At 38.8% G+C, this 21123-nt stretch overlaps 1 protein-coding gene across 5 annotated transcripts; it reads left to right on the top strand.

The window, feature by feature from the left end:
• The first annotated feature begins 7 nt into the window (after nt 1–7).
• Nucleotides 8–19391, top strand: LOC139940102 (tubulin polyglutamylase complex subunit 1-like). 5 transcript variants are annotated; one of them, XM_071936345.1, is made up of 9 exons: nt 8–94; nt 8069–8159; nt 8725–8855; nt 9837–9900; nt 10490–10605; nt 11298–11436; nt 11941–11998; nt 15397–15483; nt 18057–19391. In XM_071936345.1, exons 1-9 carry the CDS (start codon nt 34–36, stop codon nt 18072–18074), a joined length of 765 nt encoding a protein of 254 aa, XP_071792446.1. In that variant the 5' UTR covers nt 8–33; the 3' UTR covers nt 18075–19391. The 5 variants fall into 5 exon arrangements, with proteins under 5 accessions (XP_071792446.1, XP_071792445.1, XP_071792447.1 ...); XM_071936344.1 differs by having other exon boundaries at nt 22–106; XM_071936346.1 differs by lacking the exon at nt 8–94 and adding an exon at nt 6633–6806.
• The last annotated feature ends 1732 nt before the right edge of the window (nt 19392–21123 follow it).

Here is a 21123-nt window from a genome sequence, read left to right as displayed (position 1 = left end):
CCATTGCTTGGGACAGGACATGTCAGAAAAAAAATGTCTGACAGACAGAAAAGGGCAGACGACAAAACTGAAGTTGAAAACAATGAACATAAACGTGATTTTCTCGGTAGGTTTTGAAGAAGATTTTAATATTTGACCCCAGCTAGTTATCTTCTACAGAAGGTTTGATAAAAAGCGAAACATTTATTGGTGAATTTTGATACCCTGTGAAAAAAATTGTTTCATTCGTTGTCATGATGATGATGGGCTCATGACTCACTCACAAACCAAAATGTTTTTTCAAATGGGACGTTGGTAAAACGCGGAACGATTGCGGAACGACGGAATGGCGGAACGCTTTTATATACGATGTAACAGATTGTATTGCACGTATGTACATATGTACATACATACGTACGTGTATCCATGAAGCATGGAGGTAGAAATATGGAGGTAGCTAGATGGCAAGACGACTGTAGAATTTGCTGCATATATTCCAGTGTATAGAAAGTCTTTGGAATGATACTTTGTACTTACCAGTGCGTTCTTTCATTGGACAACTTGGCATTTCAAGATTATTTTTTAGAAAGGTTCTTCGTGCATGATGACATTATGCATTAACATGGAGCACTGCTGAAGTCCATGGCTGAACTACAACGAGTGTACAACTGTGTGTAATTTGTATGCATGACCCACACACGCATACTGTGTATGTACATAGGCTTCATCCCCCTATTATGGCTGATGATGGTGCATTGCGCGAACGAAATATAAAGGGGGGGCATGATAAATGAGCAAAAACACCATCAAAGACGGGGTGCTCCACCAATTCCAATATACCAAAATATTCTTTAAGGACTCCTCTTTCATACTAGCTATCCAAAATAGTGGAGCACCCCGTCAATGAGGTCGAAAAAATTAGTTCTTTTGGCGGAACGTTTTAATGCCACCATTAACACGTACAGTGCATAGCGCGAACTAAAAATAAGGGGGGTACATCGACGGGCAAAAACACCATCAAGGACGGGGTGCTCCACCAAGTCCAATATACCAAAATATTCTTTAAGGACTCCTCTTTCATACTAGCTATCCAAAATAGTGGAGCACCTCGTCAATGAGGTCGAAAAAATTAGTTCTTTTGGCGGAACGTTTTAATGCCACCATTAACACGTACAGTGCATAGCGCGAACTGAAACAAAATAAGGGGGGTACATCGACGGGCAAAAATACCATCAAGGACGGGGTGCTCCACCAATTCCAATATACCAAAATATTCTTTAAGGACTCCTCTTTCATACTAGCTATCCAAAATAGTGGAGCACCCCGTCAATGAGGTCGAAAAAATTAGTTCTTTTGGCGGAACGTTTTAATGCCACCATTAACACGTACAGTGCATAGCGCGAACTAAAAATAAGGGGGGTACATCGACGGGCAAAAACACCATCAAGGACGGGGTGCTCCACCAAGTCCAATATACCAAAATATTCTTTAAGGACTCCTCTTTCATACTAGCTATCCAAAATAGTGGAGCACCTCGTCAATGAGGTCGAAAAAATTAGTTCTTTTGGCGGAACGTTTTAATGCCACCATTAACACGTACAGTGCATAGCGCGAACTGAAACAAAATAAGGGGGGTACATCGACGGGCAAAAATACCATCAAGGACGGGGTGCTCCACCAATTCCAATATACCAAAATATTCTTTAAGGACTCCTCTTTCATACTAGCTATCCAAAATAGTGGAGCACCCCGTCAATGAGGTCGAAAAAATTAGTTCTTTTGGCGGACATTTTTAATGCCACCATTAACACGTACAGTGCATAGCGCGAACTGAAACAAAATAAGGGGGGTACATCGACGGGCAAAAACACCATCATAGACGGGGTGCTCCACCAATTCCAATATACCAAAATATTCTTTGAGGACTCCTCTTTCATACTAGCTATCCAAAATAGTGGAGCACCCCGTCAATGAGGTCGAAAAAATTAGTTCTTTTGGCGGAACGTTTTAATGCCACCATTAACACGTACAGTGCATAGCGCGAACTGAAACAAAATAAGGGGGCACATGGATGAGCAAAAACACCATCAAGGACGGGGTGCTCCACCAATTCCAATATACCAAAATATTCTTTAAGGACTCCTCTTTCATACTAGCTATCCAAAATAGTGGAGCACCCCGTCAATGAGGTCGAAAAAATTAGTTCTTTTGGCGGAACGTTTTAATGCCACCATTAACACGTACAGTGCATAGCGCGAACTAAAAATAAGGGGGGTACATCGACGGGCAAAAACACCATCAAGGACGGGGTGCTCCACCAATTCCAATATACCAAAATATTCTTTAAGGACTCCTCTTTCATACTAGCTATCCAAAATAGTGGAGCACCCCGTCAATGAGGTCGAAAAAATTAGTTCTTTTGGCGGAACGTTTTAATGCCACCATTAACACGTACAGTGCATAGCGCGAACTGAAACAAAATAAGGGGGGTACATCGACGGGCAAAAACACCATCAAGGACGGGGTGCTCCACCAATTCCAATATACCAAAATATTCTTTGAGGACTCCTCTTTCATACTAGCTATCCAAAATAGTGGAGCACCCCGTCAATGAGGTCGAAAAAATTAGTTCTTTTGGCGGACATTTTTAATGCCACCAAAACACGTACAGTGCATAGCGCGAACTGAAACAAAATAAGGGGGGCACATGGATGAGCAAAAACACCATCAAGGACGGGGTGCTCCACCAATTCCAATATACCAAAATATTCTTTAAGGACTCCTCTTTCATACTAGCTATCCAAAATAGTGGAGCACCCCGTCAATGAGGTCGAAAAAATTAGTTCTTTTTAGCGGAACGTTTTTAATACACCAAAACACGTACAGTGCATAGCGCGAACTGAAACAAAATAAGGGGGGCACATGGATGAGCAAAAACACCATCAAGGACGGGGTGCTCCACCAATTCCAATATACCAAAATATTCTTTAAGGACTCCTCTTTCATACTAGCTATCCAAAATAGTGGAGCACCCCGTCAATGAGGTCGAAAAAATTAGTTCTTTTGGCGGAACGTTTTTAATACACCATTAACACGTACAGTGCATAGCGCGAACTGAAACAAAATAAGGGGGGTACATGGATGAGCAAAAACACCATCAAGGACGGGGTGCTCCACCAATTCCAATATACCAAAATATTCTTTAAGGACTCCTCTTTCATACTAGCTATCCAAAATAGTGGAGCACCCCGTCAATGAGGTCGAAAAAATTAGTTCTTTTGGCGGAACGTTTTTAATACACCATTAACACGTACAGTGCATAGCGCGAACTGAAACAAAATAAGGGGGGTACATGGATGAGCAAAAACACCATCAAGGACGGGGTGCTCCACCAATTCCAATATACCAAAATATTCTTTGAGGACTCCTTTCTCATACTAGCTATCTAAAATAGTGGAGCACCCCGTCAATGAGGTTGAAAAAATAAGTTTTTTTGGTGGAACGTTTTTCAGCCACCATTATTAGCACGGAATGCATTGCGCGAAATTAAACAAAATAAGGGGGTATGGATGAGCAAAAAAAAAAAAACACTTGTAAAAACACTATCGTGGCCGTTGCTCCACTACGAACTTTTTGTTCCAGTGGTTAATTGCCGTTGACCAGGTGTCATTTTGCAGAGTTGTAATTACTGTTGAAGTAGCTAGAACGAATTTTACTATTGCCTTTATTGATTTTGCTAAATTGAATGTACTGTACAACTTCAGTTTATTGAAATTTAAAGGGTGGACACTATTAGTAATTACTCAAAATAATTATCAGCATGAAACCTCACTTGGTAACGAGTAATGGGGAGAGGTTGATAGTTTCAAACATTGGGAGAAACGGCTCCCTCTGAAGTGAAGTAGTTTTCGAGAAAGAAGTAATTTTCCACGAATTTGATTTCGGGACCTCAAGTTTAGAATTTTTAAAATCTCCCGAAATCAAGTTAGCATCTGAAAGGACACAACTTCGTGTGACAAGGGTGTTTTTTCTCTTTCATAGTATCTCGCAATTCCGACGATCAATCGAGCTCAAATTTTCACAGGTTTATTATTTTATGGATATGCTGAGATACACCAAGTGAGAAGACTGGTCTTTGACAATAACCAATAGTGTCCAGTGTCTTTATAAGTGGTTTAAAGTGTACTGTATGATTTTATTCTTTGAAGGAGAAAGTCAGAACAAACCTGATTTGTGACTTTGCTCTTCTTGTGAGTTGTTGCACTTGTTCTTTCACAGTAACCCATTGACGTGTATATTTGATAACCTTGTACCTAAATTCATTCCAACTGTTGTGATATTGAAATATTATAATAATAGTAACCATCACTGAGAGAAGCGTTTCAAAATTAATTGCTGTCCATTGCGTTTTATTTTATAGCAAACTTGTTTACAACAACCTAGGTAAAAACCTGCGACAGACATGTACTCATTTACACAAGTATGTTAATCCTATCTTGAGACACGATTGTTATTGCTGTCATGCTATAGTGGTATACAACAAAAGCCAATGATTATGTCAGTACAAAAACCTTTGGATCTACATTAAGTGTGCCAAACATTGTGTTAACTGCCACCCGGCGTCAGCAATACAGAGCCAACTCAACGCAAGAGTGTTGAACGACTAAACACTGCGGTCTCAACGAAAGCTAGCTACACCAATGTTGCTCGCCAATGGTGTATCTTTTAATAATTATAGATTGAAAGGCACGAAAAGAATTATATACAATGTTATACTTTTATTTTAATAGAAAAAACGCCTACTGGATGCGGGAGACGCACATGTTTCTCGCTGGTGTAAGCATTCCTTTGTTGCAACAACGGCTATACTATAGCACTGCGGATAAAGAGTTTGATTTATAGATCGAACTCAGGGAGTGATTTTTACCCAACTAACGGGTTCAGAAAAAACTTCTTTCGACCCCATTGACGGGTTGCTCCACTATTTTGGATAGCTAGTATGAAAGAGGAGTCCTTAAAGAATATTTTGGTATATTGGAATTGGTGGAGCACCCCGTCCTTGATGGTGTTTTTGCTCATCCATGTGCCCCCCTTATTTTGTTTCAGTTCGCGGTATGCACTGTACGTGTTTTGGTGTATTAAAAACGTTCCGCCAAAAGAACTAATTTTTTCGACCTCATTGACGGGGTGCTCCACTATTTTGGATAGCTAGTATGAAAGAGGAGTCCTCAAAGAATATTTTGGTGTATTGGAATTGGTGGAGCACCCCGTCCTTGATGGTGTTTTTGCCCGTCGATGTACCCCCCTTATTTTGTTTCAGTTCGCGCTATGCACTGTACGTGTTAATGGTGGCATTAAAACGTTCCGCCAAAAGAACTAATTTTTTCGACCTCATTGACGGGGTGCTCCACTATTTTGGATAGCTAGTATGAAAGAGGAGTCCTTAAAGAATATTTTGGTATATTGGAATTGGTGGAGCACCCCGTCCTTGATGGTGTTTTTGCCCGTCGATGTACCCCCCTTATTTTTAGTTCGCGCTATGCACTGTACGTGTTAATGGTGGCATTAAAACGTTCCGCCAAAAGAACTAATTTTTTCGACCTCATTGACGGGGTGCTCCACTATTTTGGATAGCTAGTATGAAAGAGGAGTCCTTAAAGAATATTTTGGTATATTGGAATTGGTGGAGCACCCCGTCCTTGATGGTGTTTTTGCTCATCCATGTGCCCCCTTATTTTGTTTCAGTTCGCGCTATGCACTGTACGTGTTAATGGTGGCATTAAAACGTTCCGCCAAAAGAACTAATTTTTTCGACCTCATTGACGGGGTGCTCCACTATTTTGGATAGCTAGTATGAAAGAGGAGTCCTCAAAGAATATTTTGGTATATTGGAATTGGTGGAGCACCCCGTCTATGATGGTGTTTTTGCCCGTCGATGTACCCCCCTTATTTTGTTTCAGTTCGCGCTATGCACTGTACGTGTTAATGGTGGCATTAAAAATGTCCGCCAAAAGAACTAATTTTTTCGACCTCATTGACGGGGTGCTCCACTATTTTGGATAGCTAGTATGAAAGAGGAGTCCTTAAAGAATATTTTGGTATATTGGAATTGGTGGAGCACCCCGTCCTTGATGGTATTTTTGCCCGTCGATGTACCCCCCTTATTTTGTTTCAGTTCGCGCTATGCACTGTACGTGTTAATGGTGGCATTAAAACGTTCCGCCAAAAGAACTAATTTTTTCGACCTCATTGACGAGGTGCTCCACTATTTTGGATAGCTAGTATGAAAGAGGAGTCCTTAAAGAATATTTTGGTATATTGGACTTGGTGGAGCACCCCGTCCTTGATGGTGTTTTTGCCCGTCGATGTACCCCCCTTATTTTTAGTTCGCGCTATGCACTGTACGTGTTAATGGTGGCATTAAAACGTTCCGCCAAAAGAACTAATTTTTTCGACCTCATTGACGGGGTGCTCCACTATTTTGGATAGCTAGTATGAAAGAGGAGTCCTTAAAGAATATTTTGGTATATTGGAATTGGTGGAGCACCCCGTCCTTGATGGTGTTTTTGCTCATTTATCATGCCCCCCCTTTATATTTCGTTCGCGCAATGCACCATCATCAGCCATAATAGGGGGATGAAGCCTATGTACATACACAGTATGCGTGTGTGGGTCATGCATACAAATTACACACAGTTGTACACTCGTTGTAGTTCAGCCATGGACTTCAGCAGTGCTCCATGTTAATGCATAATGTCATCATGCACGAAGAACCTTTCTAAAAAATAATCTTGAAATGCCAAGTTGTCCAATGAAAGAACGCACTGGTAAGTACAAAGTATCATTCCAAAGACTTTCTATACACTGGAATATATGCAGCAAATTCTACAGTCGTCTTGCCATCTAGCTACCTCCATATTTCTACCTCCATGCTTCATGGATACACGTACGTATGTATGTACATATGTACATACGTGCAATACAATCTGTTACATCGTATATAAAAGCGTTCCGCCATTCCGTCGTTCCGCAATCGTTCCGCGTTTTACCAACGTCCTTTAAAATGTAGTCGTTAATCTTATCTTTTTCTTAAATAGTAAGTTTAATTGTTTTTAGAATAAGAGTAAGTACATTATTTATTTATTTCATTACAGTTACACATCCAACAGCATAGTGCAAATAAAAGGATGAATATAGCATGTATAGCCAGATCCTCGAGCTCCAATCCATTGGGGCTTTTAAGGGGGCGGTTGGAGCAATCATTTAGCTACCTCCCAACTTTTTACTCGCACCTTGTACAATAAAACGCACCTGCAACACTTGGCACCGCACACAAGCAGCTATCCTTGGCGTTTATATCCTGACTGAAGGACTATGCCAAGTACCGAAGTAGAAGTAGAAGTAGCCTACATGTACTTCACCATCCATGATATAGATAGATAGATAGCAGATAAAAGAAATGTTCTGCTTTTTTTTTATTGATGTGGGTGGGACTGGAGGAAAACCCCTACCTAGGGCCAAATGAGACAACCGGGCCTAGCCCCATTTGGGTCAAATCCAGTAGACCAAGTTAATGGGGCGCAAAGATTGGACCCAAATGGAGCTAGGGAAACTATGGTTCGTCAACCTCATAGTTCGGAGACGATAGTGGAACGAACCTCTATTTCAAGGAGAAGGGAAACCCTACTTCTAGAAACTATAGTTCATAGAAGTAGGGAAACCCATGCAATCAAGTGTTGGGACTGAAAACCCAATCCATGGCTCCTGTCTGAGGTGGGATTCGAACCGGGGTCCACAGAGAGGTGAAAGGCAGGGAAAGAAACCACTGAGCTGAGCCAACCTGACGGCCATAAGGTTTATCGCGAATAGCGAAATATCAATAGAGGGCGATGCGTGCGTGAGTCGTGCATGACAACAAACACCACATAGCAAACTGCCCCATATGCCTACACACAACGCCTTGCGGTTCTGAATCGCGATAACCCTAAAGTTTTGATTAATCTTTTACTGTTTTTTCTTTTTTGAGGAGTTAATAACGAAGAATTATAATAACTAATCACTCGTGTGTCCTGCCTCGTTTTTGTTGTAGAGAGAAGCGGCGTTGGAAACTGGATGAGAGATGCTCTGTCTAAGATTCTATCCAATCGACCGAAGGATGCTGTGGACTTCCTTGCTCAGTAGTGAGTTGTAATGAATGAAAAACACAAGTCTGACTGTGTAATTTTTTTAATTATCAAACTGACATGCTGTGATGTTACCGTTTCTTTTTGTTAATTTGATTGATCATTCACCTATGTAGATGTTTCAAGTTTAGAGACGAATTGATACTGAAGAGTATTAACATATATAATATATATTTTGGCTTGTCATGACCTAGCAGTTAAGAGCACCGGATTCAAGCTCTGAAGTTTGATCAGTAGAGTGTGGGTTCGAGTCCCAGTCGTGACATCCTAAAGCAAGACACTTAACCATGATTGGTTCTTAAAAGTTTTGGAGGTAGTGCTTTCAGCTCTACCAGTCAGGCTTCTGATGGATGTTACCCAAGTCTACATCTGTATGGACTGTAGAGTGGGTAACCCTGTTTCAGCACCAGGAGTAGGTGGCAATAGCCTCTAGAAAAACAGTTGTTGCCCACACCTTGAAGTGATCTTCATGCCTTGTGTGTCTGGCGACTCGTTTAAAAAAATTAAAAAAAAAACATTTTTGTTAAATTCGAGATATTTACCGTCTTGCTCTTTTTTGTAGCTTCAGCAGCTTAGGGGAAAAGTCCAACCGTTTACATCGTGCATACCACCATCTCACACTGACCGATTACTACCAGCCCATGTTCGCCAGTAATGTTGCTGTAGCATATGAGGTACTCAGTACATCGTCTGGTAAGTGCCCCTCAGCTGGAGCGTCTTTTACTTAGTATAGGCCTGCTACTTACTTAAAGGTACTGGGGTGGATTTCACAAAGGTAGTCCTAAGTTAGGACTAGTCCTAAGCAATGCTAAGAGATAGGACTGGTTCTAAGTTAGGACCAGTGACTCACCCAACTTAGGACTGGTCCTATCTCTTAGCATTGCCTAGGACTAGTCCTAAGTTAAGACTACCTTTGTGAAATCCACCCCTGGACATGTTTGGTTAATGTCAAAGACTAGTTTTCTCACTTGGTGACTCCCAACCTAAGCATAAAATAACAACTGTGAAAATTTTGGCTCAATTGGTCAGCAAACATATCAACTTGCAAAGCCTCAAAATAAAGCTGATGTTTCGTGAAGAATTCTTTATATTTGTGTGCAAAATGAAATAAGGTCCGTGCTCGAGTGAAAAACAAACAAAACACAAAGAGAGGAACACTGCTGTCTAACAATCTACAATGCTTTGGAGAAACTGTACACTATTGGTAACTGCCAGAGACCAGTCTTCTCACTTGGTGTATCTCAACATATGCATAAAATAACAAACCTGTGAAAATTTGAGCTCAATTGGTCAAGAAATCAATGAAAGAAAAAACACCCTTCCTGCACAAATTTGTGTGCTTTCAGATACCTAATAGAAGGCTTCAGGTCTGAAGTCTTTGAGTGAGAAATTACTTTTTCAAAAACTACTTTACTTCAAAGGGAGCCGTTTCTCACATTGTTTTATACTATCAACAGCTCTCCATTGGGTACTTTTTATAGCTTTGCATGGTGTGGATAAATAGGAAGAAACTATTCATAAAAAGTAAACTTGCGGGTACAACCATGTGTAAATCTCTTTTGTGGGAGTGTTGGCTCTGAAAAGGGGCTGTATGGTCTTGACAGTTCAAACAGTATACTCTGCTCGTCTTTTAACAAAACTATGATTTTTTGTTTTCTTTTTAACTTCTCACAGGGTCTAGGACTCCAGCTGGGCTCACTGGTATCATGTACCGGGATCTGTTGAATCTAATATGCAGGTAATCTGGGGACCAGTGAACCATAAATTGCTCAGCAGAATTGCATTACCGACATGCCATGTGATGCTGTAAATAAATAAATTTATTTGTTTGGATTTTCCCAAATTCCATATCAATATGTTCAAATGGGCATTCAATCAAACTCAAACCTTGCACAGAGAGGGCGCATTATGAAGCCAGTCCAGAAACAACGGGACCAGCCGTTGATTTCACCAAACTCTTCCTAACTTAGGATTAATCTTAGGACTTAGGACGAACTAAGTAACAGATCCATAGAGGTTAGGATGCATCGAATCCATCCTCTAAGTTAGGACGAGTTACTCGTCATAACTCGAGGTAGAATCCTAGCTTTTTGTGAGATCGTCTGCTGCTCCTTCTATTTTTCTCAATAAGTGTTCTGGGTGTCTGAGGAATTCAAATTTAAGTGGTAGCTTTTGTTCAAGTAAATCTTTGCACCAGACATTATTCAAATCTAACTCTCAAATGGCTTATTGAAAATTGCTGAAGCTCAAAAACACCTACAAAGTGTTCCCTACTTTTTAAATGCCACAAAAGTTAACACTCTATATTTGAAAATATTTTCGTACAGAAACATTCCACCGCCACTTCTTGAGAAGTTTTTGAGTAAGATTGGTCCGAGGGATGATGAGGTGATTTATCCCCGTGTTTTTCACTCTGGTGTGATGGCAGCATTTGTACTTATTGGTGAGTCTGGATGAACAAGAGTTTTCTATACCAAAATATTCTCTACGAAAGATGGTTTTAACTACTTCAGCTTGTACAAAAAAAATAAAAAATTATTATCAGAATTCATCGGTTTCTTTTTCTGGGTCCAATTTGATAGAGCTGCTTCAGCGCAAAAAGAAGGTAAACACAACAAATTTATGCTTACCAGAATAATGTTACCAGCTTAACTACCACGTCACAAGTACAATTTGCGACTGGTATCCTGCTCATTTCTAATTAGCAGAAAATTGTTAAGCATTATTTTCTGCTGAAGCAGTTCTATGGGCCTCGTCATTAAGAAGATAACTTGTAACCAAAAGGAGCGCCTTTGCTTGTGTTAGGTCACTCACTGCAAGTCCTACCATAAAGAGGTGGACATAATAAGACACTCCCCTGTATTGTGGCCGAGCGGATAAGACCACCGAACTCAAGAGTGTGGGTTCGAATCCCAGTCAAGACACTTGCGTCCCCGAGCAAGACACTTGACTTTAATTGCTTCTTTCCATCCAGGGGTAAATGGGCACCTGTGAGGGCAGAGATGGTTCTTGTGATTGATTTAGCCGAGTAGCACATTATTTGTTGCACAGGCTGTATAACTGGTTATTATCATTATTATTAGGTACAACGAAACACTCCAATGAATCATAATATTTGTTTTCTTTTTCTAAAAGAGTATTTAAAACAGACGGACGATCTATTCCACTTACTGATCAGCCAGTCGGATACAGACAGAGTTGACGATGAATTAGCCAGCACCATGCTAGAAGAGCTTCAAGAAGCTCTTGCTGTCAAGAGTTCCGAACCAATCTCGTGAGTTGCTCGATCAATTTGTTTTGTTACACTGTTCTTCTTCCTTTCTAGTGCAGCCTACATAATTGAAGATAGTCGCACTGCCAGACACACCGAGGTAAACCCCTTCTCTTTGCCGTAAGTGTGTACTGGGGTCTTTTACATGCATTGATAGTGGCTATAACAACACATGGGACCTACAGCTTTACATCCCATTTGAAGGAAGAAGCAGTGGTCAAGTTTCTTGCATTTGAGTTGTCATTTAACTCCCGAACCCACACTCTCTTGACCAGGTCAGAGCTTGAGTTTGGTGGCGGTGCTCTTATATCCGCTCTTTACTTCAGTTCAGAGGGAGCTGTTTCTCACAATGATTTATACTACCAACAGCTCTTCATTGCTCGTTACCAAGTTACTTTTTTTGCTGGCAATTATTTTTAGTAATTAGCAATAGTGTCCAGTGCCATTAAGCAATCAAAGTTTTAAAGTGTTATTGATATGGTGGTTTTGTTTTTGTTTCTTTTATAGAATTCTCAAGGCAGGATCCAGGCTCACAAATGATACCATTACAGAAACATTAATGGAGGTATAAAAAAAAAACATCAAGCTTCAAATACCAATTATCGAGTGTCTCATTAGGTGAAGTTTGCGACGAAACCATGTGAAAATCTCTTTGGGGTAGTGTTGGTTTTGAAAAGAAATGGTGGTTGATAACTCAATGTTTCGATCAGCAAGCTCTGATTGTCTTCAGGAGGCGATCAGAGCATACTTTTTTTTCTTTTTTTTCTTTTTTTCTCCAGGAAACAATCAGAGCATACTGATCGAAGCGTTGAGTTGAAACCAACAGTTCTTTTCAGAACCACCCCAACTCATTTAGAGATTATCATTATATGGTGTTACCGCAAACCTTACTATACAAAGCGTACTGATCGAAATGTTGAGTAGATTGATTTTCACATGGTGTCACCACAAACCTCACCTAATAATCAAATAATATTGAAGTCTTATAACGCGCACGTATCTACCAACAAGGTTCTCAAGGCGCTTAGTTTATACAAACTTTAAGAAAGTTTTTTTGTTAATTTATTTTTAATGCAAATCGCCAGACACACAAGGCCTGAAGGCCACTTCAAAGTGTTGGCTACTATTTTTTTGTCAGAGGCCGTTGCCACCTACTTCTAGGGCTGAAACAGGGTTACCCCCTTTTACAGTCCATATACGGATGTAGGCTTGGGTATCATCAATTCGAAGCCTGGCCGGTAGAGCAGAAAGCACTACCTCCCCAATTTTATGTAGCATGTGTCACGACCGAGATTCAAACCCACACTCTGCTGATCAAACACCAGAGCTTGAATTCGGTGCTCTAAACCGCTCGGCCATGACACGCAGTTATGAATTCTGAGACCCAATTATGTAGCACCTTATAAGCAAAGTTTCAAATCCTACTGATTGTCTTATTGATGCATGCTAAATTCTCCCCAACCAAGAAATTACTTTGTCATCCATACCATTCAGGAATACTAGTGTCAAATGATTTGGGTTTTGCTGGGGGATAAGCTTTGTGGGATCTACATTCTGTTGGCATGGTCATGATGGTCGGTATTCTCAATAAAATTTGAACCCATGACTTCCAAATTATAGTTCAACTAAAAAAGAGCTTTTCGAAATAATTACTGATAAAAACCCACGTGTATAGTACCTTGTTACGGCAGCTAGGCACTGTAATAAGGTGTTGTGACACCAGGGCCAAATTTCATAAAGCCTGTAAGCATAAGTACGTGCTAAGCACAGAAACTGGTTTACCAGCCAAAATTCCATAAAGTTTACATTGTTGCAGCTGGCGCCCAAATCATATATTTTGTGCCTAACAGCTTTGTGAAGATTGGTCACGTTGTGAACATTAATAATGAGGTACAGGTGACAGCAATGTTGAACAAAACACATTGCCCTGGGCCCAATTTCATGGCTCTCTAAGCCAAGGGGCCCATAGAATTATGCACTTTACATTTTATTGTAAACGTGGAGGGGCCCCGACCTCCCACGCAGTCTTTCTTGAGCATTCACTTCGACTGGAAAGCGGCTTAAAGGGAAGGTATCCATTTGGTAATGACTCGTGAAATTATTGGCAATAACAAACTTTTGTAGGATTTGAAACTTTGCATGGTGGAAATACGATATAGAAAGGTTTGCGGTAACACCATGTAATGACTATCTCTTAATGAGTTGGGGTGGTTCTGAAAAGAACCGTTGGTTTCAACTCGATGTTTCGATCAGTATGCTCTGATCGTCTTCTGGAGAACAGAACTTTTCTCGATCAGAGCATACTGATCGAAACGTTGAGTTGAAACCAACAGTTCTTTTCAGAACCACCCCAATTCATTAGAGATAGTCATTACATGGTGTTACCGCAACCCTCTCTATAACAAACCTTTGGTCAGAAGCCTACAGCAGGTTTTTGATAGAAGAAAAAAAAAATACATTTTGAGAAATATTTTACTTTGAAGTAATGTGGTTATTTAAAAGGATATTAGTTTTTATGCTCCCCCCAAAAAAATGTAAATCTGAGGCAGATTGTGTATTCCCATTGGGGATTAGTCTTCCTGCATTGTTTGCGATAACAAGATCACACGATTTCAAGACATTTTCCCACTGGCTGATTATTCAATGAAGATGAAATTATATTCATTTTGTTTTTACCCATTTTCACTGATGTTTGTTGGCACTGTATACTTAGTACTTTAAAAATCACAGGCATATTACTTGGGTGGGATTTGAACCCACAACTATTGCGATTCTAGAGCAGTGTCTTACCAACTAGACTACCGAGGTTGCCCGGTAGCTACAGGAAGTTCAAAGTCTATCTTTTAGCAGCAGGTACTGCAAACGATTTAATAAAGTTAAATTAGCATCGGGGATTACAAATATTCATTTTGGTTTTTACCCTCATACACAGATGTGTGTTGAAAATTGAAAGTTGAAATTGTCCTTCCAAAAAGAACACTGATGCAACACCTTTAAAAAAAAAAACTCTCATTTAAATCACCCCCCCCCCCCCACCCAAGATTGTAGCAAGAACACAAAGGATTGCAAGGATTGCGTGCAAGCAAGCAAGGTGAACAATTCACAAACGATTTGTTTTCTTTGTGCTACAAATAACCAGTGCTCGCTGCATTCTATTGTCAACCGGAAGAGTCAATTACTTTAAAGCCATTGGACCCTTTCGGTACAGAAAAAAAAAAAAGGGTTCACAGATTTACAAATAATTTTCAGGGTTTACAGAAGGTAAAGGTGAAAGACTTCTCTTGAAATATTAGTCCATGAAATGCTTTACTTTTTGAGAAAACGGTAAAACAATATAAATTCATTACGGATTTGTTATGAACACATGTCATGACACGGCCAAATGCGCGAAAACAGGAGTGGGTTTTCCCATTATTTTCTCCCGACTCCGATAATAGTTGTGATATAAGTTGTGATACACGAAGTGTGGGACTTGGACAATACTGTTTACCGAAAGCGTATAATGGCTTTAAGGATAATCCAGAAGGGGTGAAAAAAAAGTCTGTGGGTTTTTTTTTTTCGTTTCTTTTCTTTTCTTTTTTCTCTCTTCAAAATAAACCAAGCGACAACTGAAATTTTATGCGTATTGAACAACAATAGTTTTTTTTTTCCAAGTCTGTTTTTGGTTTGTACAACTCAACTTGGGAGGTAGAGTTGAGTTATTCCAGTTTCCAGAAATTTTATCACAAATGGGTGCTTATGTGTTTTTAAAGTACTATTAAGGTTTTTGTTTTGTTCATATCTTTAAAACCTTCTATGTTAGTATGTTTGTATATTTTCTTTTTTAGAGCTGCCCCCCCCCCTCCCCCAAGAAAAAAAATATATATATAAATAAATAAATAAATAGATAGATACCTAAAAAAATACATACAAAGTCATATTCAAAATAATAATAATTGAATTCAAAACGCACTTTCATTTTAGATTTTGGTCGCAAGTCAAAGAGAGCACAGGAAAATGATGACCAAAGAGGAGTTTCTCTTGACTTCTTTTAATATCTACTTGAAGGAGGTGAGTGAAGTCAACTCAAGACATTCTCTTTAAAGGCACTGGACACTATTGGTAATTACTCAAAATAATTATTATCATAAAACCTTTCTTGATTACGAGTAACGGGGAGAGGTTGATAGTATAAAACTTTGTGAGAAACAGCTCCCTCTGAAGTGACGTAGTTTATAAGAAAGAAGTAATTTTCCACGAATTTGATTTTGAGACCTCAAGTTTAGAATTTGAGGTCTCCAAATCAAGCATCAGAAAGCACACAACTTTGTATGACAAGGGTGTTTTTCTTTCATTATTATCAGCATTCTCCAGAAGACGATCAGAGCATACTGATCGAAACGTCGAGTTAATCCAACGGTTCTTTTCAGAACCACCCCAACTCATTTAGAGATAGTCATTACATGGTGTTACCGCAAACTCTTCTATATCTTATTTCCACCATGCAAAGTTTCAAATCCTACTTATTATTATCTCGCAACTTCGACGACGGATTGAGCTGAAAGTTTTCACAGGCTTGTTATTTTATGCATTTGTTGAGATACACCAACTGTGAAGACTAGCCTTTGACAATTACCAATAGTGTCCAGTGTCTTTAAAGGCACTGGACACGTTTAGTAATTGTCAAAGACCATTATTCTCACTTGGTGTATTGCTCCATGGTGTGTCCCAACATAAACATAAATAAACAAAAGCTGTGAAAATTTGGACTCAGTTGGTGATCAAAGTTGCAAGAGAATTATGAAAGAAAAAACACCCTTGTCCCACAAACTAGTGTGCTTTCAGATGCCTAATAAAAGGCTTGAGGTCTGAAGTCTTTTGATATTTGAGTGAGAAATTACCTCTTTCTCAAAAACTACGTTACTTCAGAGGGAGCAGTTTCTCAGAATTTTTTATACTATCAACGACTCTCCATTGCTCATTACCAAGTAAGCTTTTATGCCAGCAACTATTTTGAGTAATTACCAATAATTCCAGTGCTTACTTATAGCTCCTTTTACAACGATTATACAAATGTGCTTTACATTAAAGGCAGTGGACACTATTGGTAATTGTCAAAGACTAGCCTTCACAGTTGGTGTATCTCAACATATGCATAAAATAACAAACCTGCGAAAATTTGAGCTCACTCGGTCATCGAACTTGTGAGATAATAATGAAAGAAAAAAAACACCATTGTCACTCGAAGTTGTGTGCGTTTAGATGGTTGATTTTGAGACCTCAAGTTCTAAACTTGAGGTCTCGAAATCAAATTCGTGGAAAATTACTTCTTTCTCCAAAACTATGGCACTTCAGAGGGAGCCGTTTCTCACAATGTTTTATACCATCAACCTCTCCCCATTACTCGTCACCAAGAAAGTTGTTATGCTAATAAATATTTTGAGTAATTACCAATAGTGTCCACTGCCTTTAAGTATCCTTGGTCATTGGACCAACAACATTCCTTTAATCTTTCTCAGCTCCCTGGGTAGTATACAACCTGGGCACCCGTAGCTCTCCAAAGGCTTTTTTCATACACAATATCAACCTCTACCCTAACAGGTATCCATTATTTTATATCCCTTGGTAAAGTAATGGATAAACAATGAATAAGGGTGTTGGAGAGAAGTGACTGGGTTAACTTCAAGAGGGTAAAAACACAAAACATCCAATTTGGTTGAGTTGTCATTTAGCCTTTGAGAAAGACTCTGCGAGGGTCAAAACATCGGGCCATTTACTATTTATTGCAAAATCCAACTAAGTAAAACACATTGTACATTTTTTTTTTATTTTTTTTTTTAAGGAGTATCCTATGAAAAAACAAGCATAATATCCCTTAGGGATAGCTAAGTGCTTATTTCACAGACCATCCTACGATAAAAATCAAAAAGAAAAGAAAGGAAATAATGGTTATTGGACTATGCCTCACTCACTAGAAAGTGATAAGAGACACAACAACTAGCATCACACTGCAATCAGAAATGCCGTAAAACAGGACGTTACTGGTATTTATTTACTCTACATTCTAACATTATTCCCTGATAGCTTCTTTCTCCTTTTTCTGAGAAAGGTTTTTGTTAGTTGTGTTTTTTTTACCCAAAAGAAAAGTTTTGCTTTCACACTGAGTGAGGTTTCCATTGTGCCAGATCTCGAAAGGTCAATAAATATTTTCTAATCTTCTTTGAAATAGAGATGCCAATTATAGAATCGAAGGGCACAGGTTCTGTTGTTAAGGGTGTTACTAGCCAGTAGCCATACAGAAATGACCTGGGCCCAGTTTCATAGAGCTGCTAAGCACGAAAATTTGCTTAGCATGAAATTTCTTACTTGATAAAGACAGGATTACCAACCAAATCTCCACATGGTTTTCAGGATCAGCAAACAACAGCTGAATACCAGTAACAAGCAATATGCAACAAACTGAAATTCGGTTGGAAATCCCGTTTATATCAAGGAAGAAATTTCATGCTAAGTATATTGTTGTGCTGGGTAGCTCTATGCGATTGGGCCCTGGTATGAACAAGGTCACACTAAGCATTGTGTAGTGTGACACTCCGACACCATATCTAGACAACGCTTTGTACTCTTATTTTCCTTTTGTGTAGGTTAAACCATTGAAGTGAACATGTCTACAAGAATGGCCTACATAACCGAATCCCCAATGAAAATGGAAGACTGTTTTAAGGGTCTCATAACCTTCAGAAGCACTTACAGACCGGGGGTGGATTTCACAAAGAGTTAGGACTAGTCTTATCTCGAGTTAGGACGAGCTACTCGTCGTCCTAACTTAGGACTAGCCATGCGTTTTTTATAATTCCTAGGACTAGTCCTAAGTTAGGACTAGTTCTGCCGTCGATTTTACAAAACTCTTCTTAACTTAAGACTAATCTTAGGACTTAGGACGAGTCCCAACCCTGCACTGTAGCATGCAGACCTTAAGATTAATCCTAAGTTAGGACGAGTTACTCGTCCTAACTCGAGATAAGACGAGTCCTAACTCTTTGTGAAATCGCCGGCGGACTCTTTGTGAAATCGACCCCAGGCAATATTGTGTACATTAAAATGTACCGATGTATTCTATGTGTTAGGGAATAATTTCTTGTTCTCGTGCTTTATTATAAACTATCAGTTTCAGGAGCTTTAAAAGGCTTTTCCCATAAAAGCACTGGACACTATTGGTAATTACTCAAAATAAATGTTGCCATAAAAACTTACTTGGTAACAAGCAATGGAGAGCTGTTTATAGTGTAATATATTTGAATTAAATTCAAGACCTCATCAGCTCTCTGTATATATTTTTAATAAAATAATGACCAAACCTGTCCAGACCTTTTAAACTCCACCTTTAACAAATATAGTATATAAAAAAAAGACTTGTGTTTACACAAACTTAACAAGATGGTGAGAGCCGACACTTTAAGTACAACTGAAAGGGTAGCACTAGCAACATACAATTTTCCAGAGTCAGCGTTTTCTCAATAATGCAAATAAATTCACAGAATCACTACCTAGCACTATTTTTCTTTTATGTTCCAAACATTTTTGATGATCATGTTGAGACTTTTGAAATTAAAGATTGTCAGTCTGAAGAGGAATGAGTACTTATCCCAAACCACTGAGCGATAAACTCAAAACGCGAAATTAGATTATTTATTTCTCATCAAATATGACATTTCAGACAGAAATATTTCAAGGGATGTTTTCTACTATCATCATCATTAGACCATGTAAGTTTTATGTAAATTTGTGATCTTCATGATTTTTGTTTCTTACCAATTCTGTGAAGTTCTTTTTAGTGGCTGTGGAAGATACCAATAATTGTATTTGTATTTAGGTTTAACTTTGTCAATGACTAATTTTATAAAACAATCATGTCAAATAATTTGAATGTCTGAGTAAGAGATTGCAATAAATATTAAAAGAAGTATCATTGTAAACTATTTGTTTGTTTGTTTATGTGTTTGTCTGTTTAGATTACATTGCTGTTAAAGGAACTAGGCAAACTCCCACAAGGGGATATAAACACAAAGCTGGCAACAGCCAATCTATCTCAACGTCTATGATTATGATTTGCACAAATCAAGAAATAATTGTGATTCAGTAACGAGACAACAATACTTATTCTAGTCATTGCATTTTTTTGTAAATGATTATAAATATTTTGTTCTATTTCTGTATTGACCCCTTTACTTACACGCACAGCTCACACGCGGCGACTGTGCCACCCTCACCATTTTGGTAGTCGACCTTGCGAGACCTTTTTCACAATGGAACTATAAATACCTCGACAAGTTTTTATTTGTTCAACTTGAACTTGAAATTCTTAGAACACAAATAGAACAACGACCCCGCCGACAATTGTGTAAAAATGCGCCAATATTATGCGCATATAATGAGTAACAAGCCAATCTGAAGGAGAAACTACGTACATCGGCGTCTGTAGTTCACAAAGTATAAACCCTGATAAACTGGGACTTACTGGACACCTTTGGTAATTGTCAAAGACCAGTATTCTTACTTGGTGTATCCCAACATTATTCATAAAATAACAAACCTGTGAAAATTTGGGCTCAATTGGTCATCGAAGTTGAAGAGAATTGAAAGAGAGAAAAAAAACACCCTTGTTGGACAAATTTTGTGTGTTATCAGATCTCTTCAACAGGCTTCAGGTCTGAAGTCTTTGATCACATTCAAATATTTGAGTGGGAAGCTAAGTCTTTCTCAAAAACTACTTTACTTCAGTTCAGAGGGAGCTGTTTGTCACAATGGTTTAAATTATTAACAGCTCTCCATTGCTCGCTCCCAAATAAGTTTTTATGCTACAATTATGTTGAGTAATTACCAATAGTGTTCAGTGCCTTTAAACTTATCTTAGTCAATGGTTTACCAACTCTCTTTGCCAGAGAGTCCTATTTATATCCACCATGGTTGCAGGGAAATACTTATTGTGTAAACTCACAACTCGATAGCCTTTTGTTTCCGTTTCTACGAGATTCAGAACAAGTTCTTATCAGAACTTTAAAGGAATATTACGAAATTGGTTTTACAAACAACACAGTTGCTAGCAATGTCAGCACTGCGTAATCCACCATATAAACTGACAAACATGTAGATGTTTGAGATCGATCGGTGCTGGATCACGAGAGAATAGTAAAAAACTGATTACACGTTTTGCATGACATTGATCAAACAAATTAGTAAAACGCTCACTAAGTGATAAACTCCAAACGGGAAATTAGTTTTATGTATTTCTCATCCACAAAAAAAGAAGATATTTCAGACAGATTTCAAGAGATGTTTTCTACTATATCACCACAATCATTAGATCGTGTAAGTTTTATGTAAATATGTGATCTTCTTGGACGAGATTTGTCTTACCAATTCTGTAATGTTTCTTTAAAATAATTTTTTAGATTTTCCTAGTCTGCTTAGCGGCAGTAGATAAATAGCCAGACAGTTCTAGCCAAAACCGAAGAGTAGATATGTCATATCAATAGTTTTAACGGTTTGCCCAATTTCTCACCATGCATTGCCTCAACACATGAACTTAATTTTCTCTATCAAGTGAAATAACTGGTAACCTAAAATATCTTTGAAAATAGAATATTAAACACAAGACCAGATTTTACTCGCGAGTGGTAGTGCCAAAAGGATTCAAATTCAAAAATGCAC

This window comes from Asterias amurensis, chromosome 7 (assembly GCF_032118995.1).
Source record: "Asterias amurensis chromosome 7, ASM3211899v1".
Classification (NCBI taxonomy): domain Eukaryota; kingdom Metazoa; phylum Echinodermata; class Asteroidea; order Forcipulatida; family Asteriidae; genus Asterias; species Asterias amurensis.
Note: the sequence above shows the minus strand (reverse complement) of the source record. Positions and strands in the feature narration are given on the sequence as shown.

Coding starts and splice junctions, on each gene's coding strand:
- LOC139940102 (XM_071936344.1), top strand. CDS start 34: ATGTCTGACAGACAGAAAAGGGCAGACGACAAAACTGAAGTTGAAAAC. Junction 8,160..8,724: donor GTGGACTTCCTTGCTCAGTA/GTGAGTTGTAAT, acceptor TCTTTTTTGTAG/CTTCAGCAGCTTAGGGGAAA. Junction 11,999..15,396: donor TTACAGAAACATTAATGGAG/GTATAAAAAAAA, acceptor CTTTCATTTTAG/ATTTTGGTCGCAAGTCAAAG.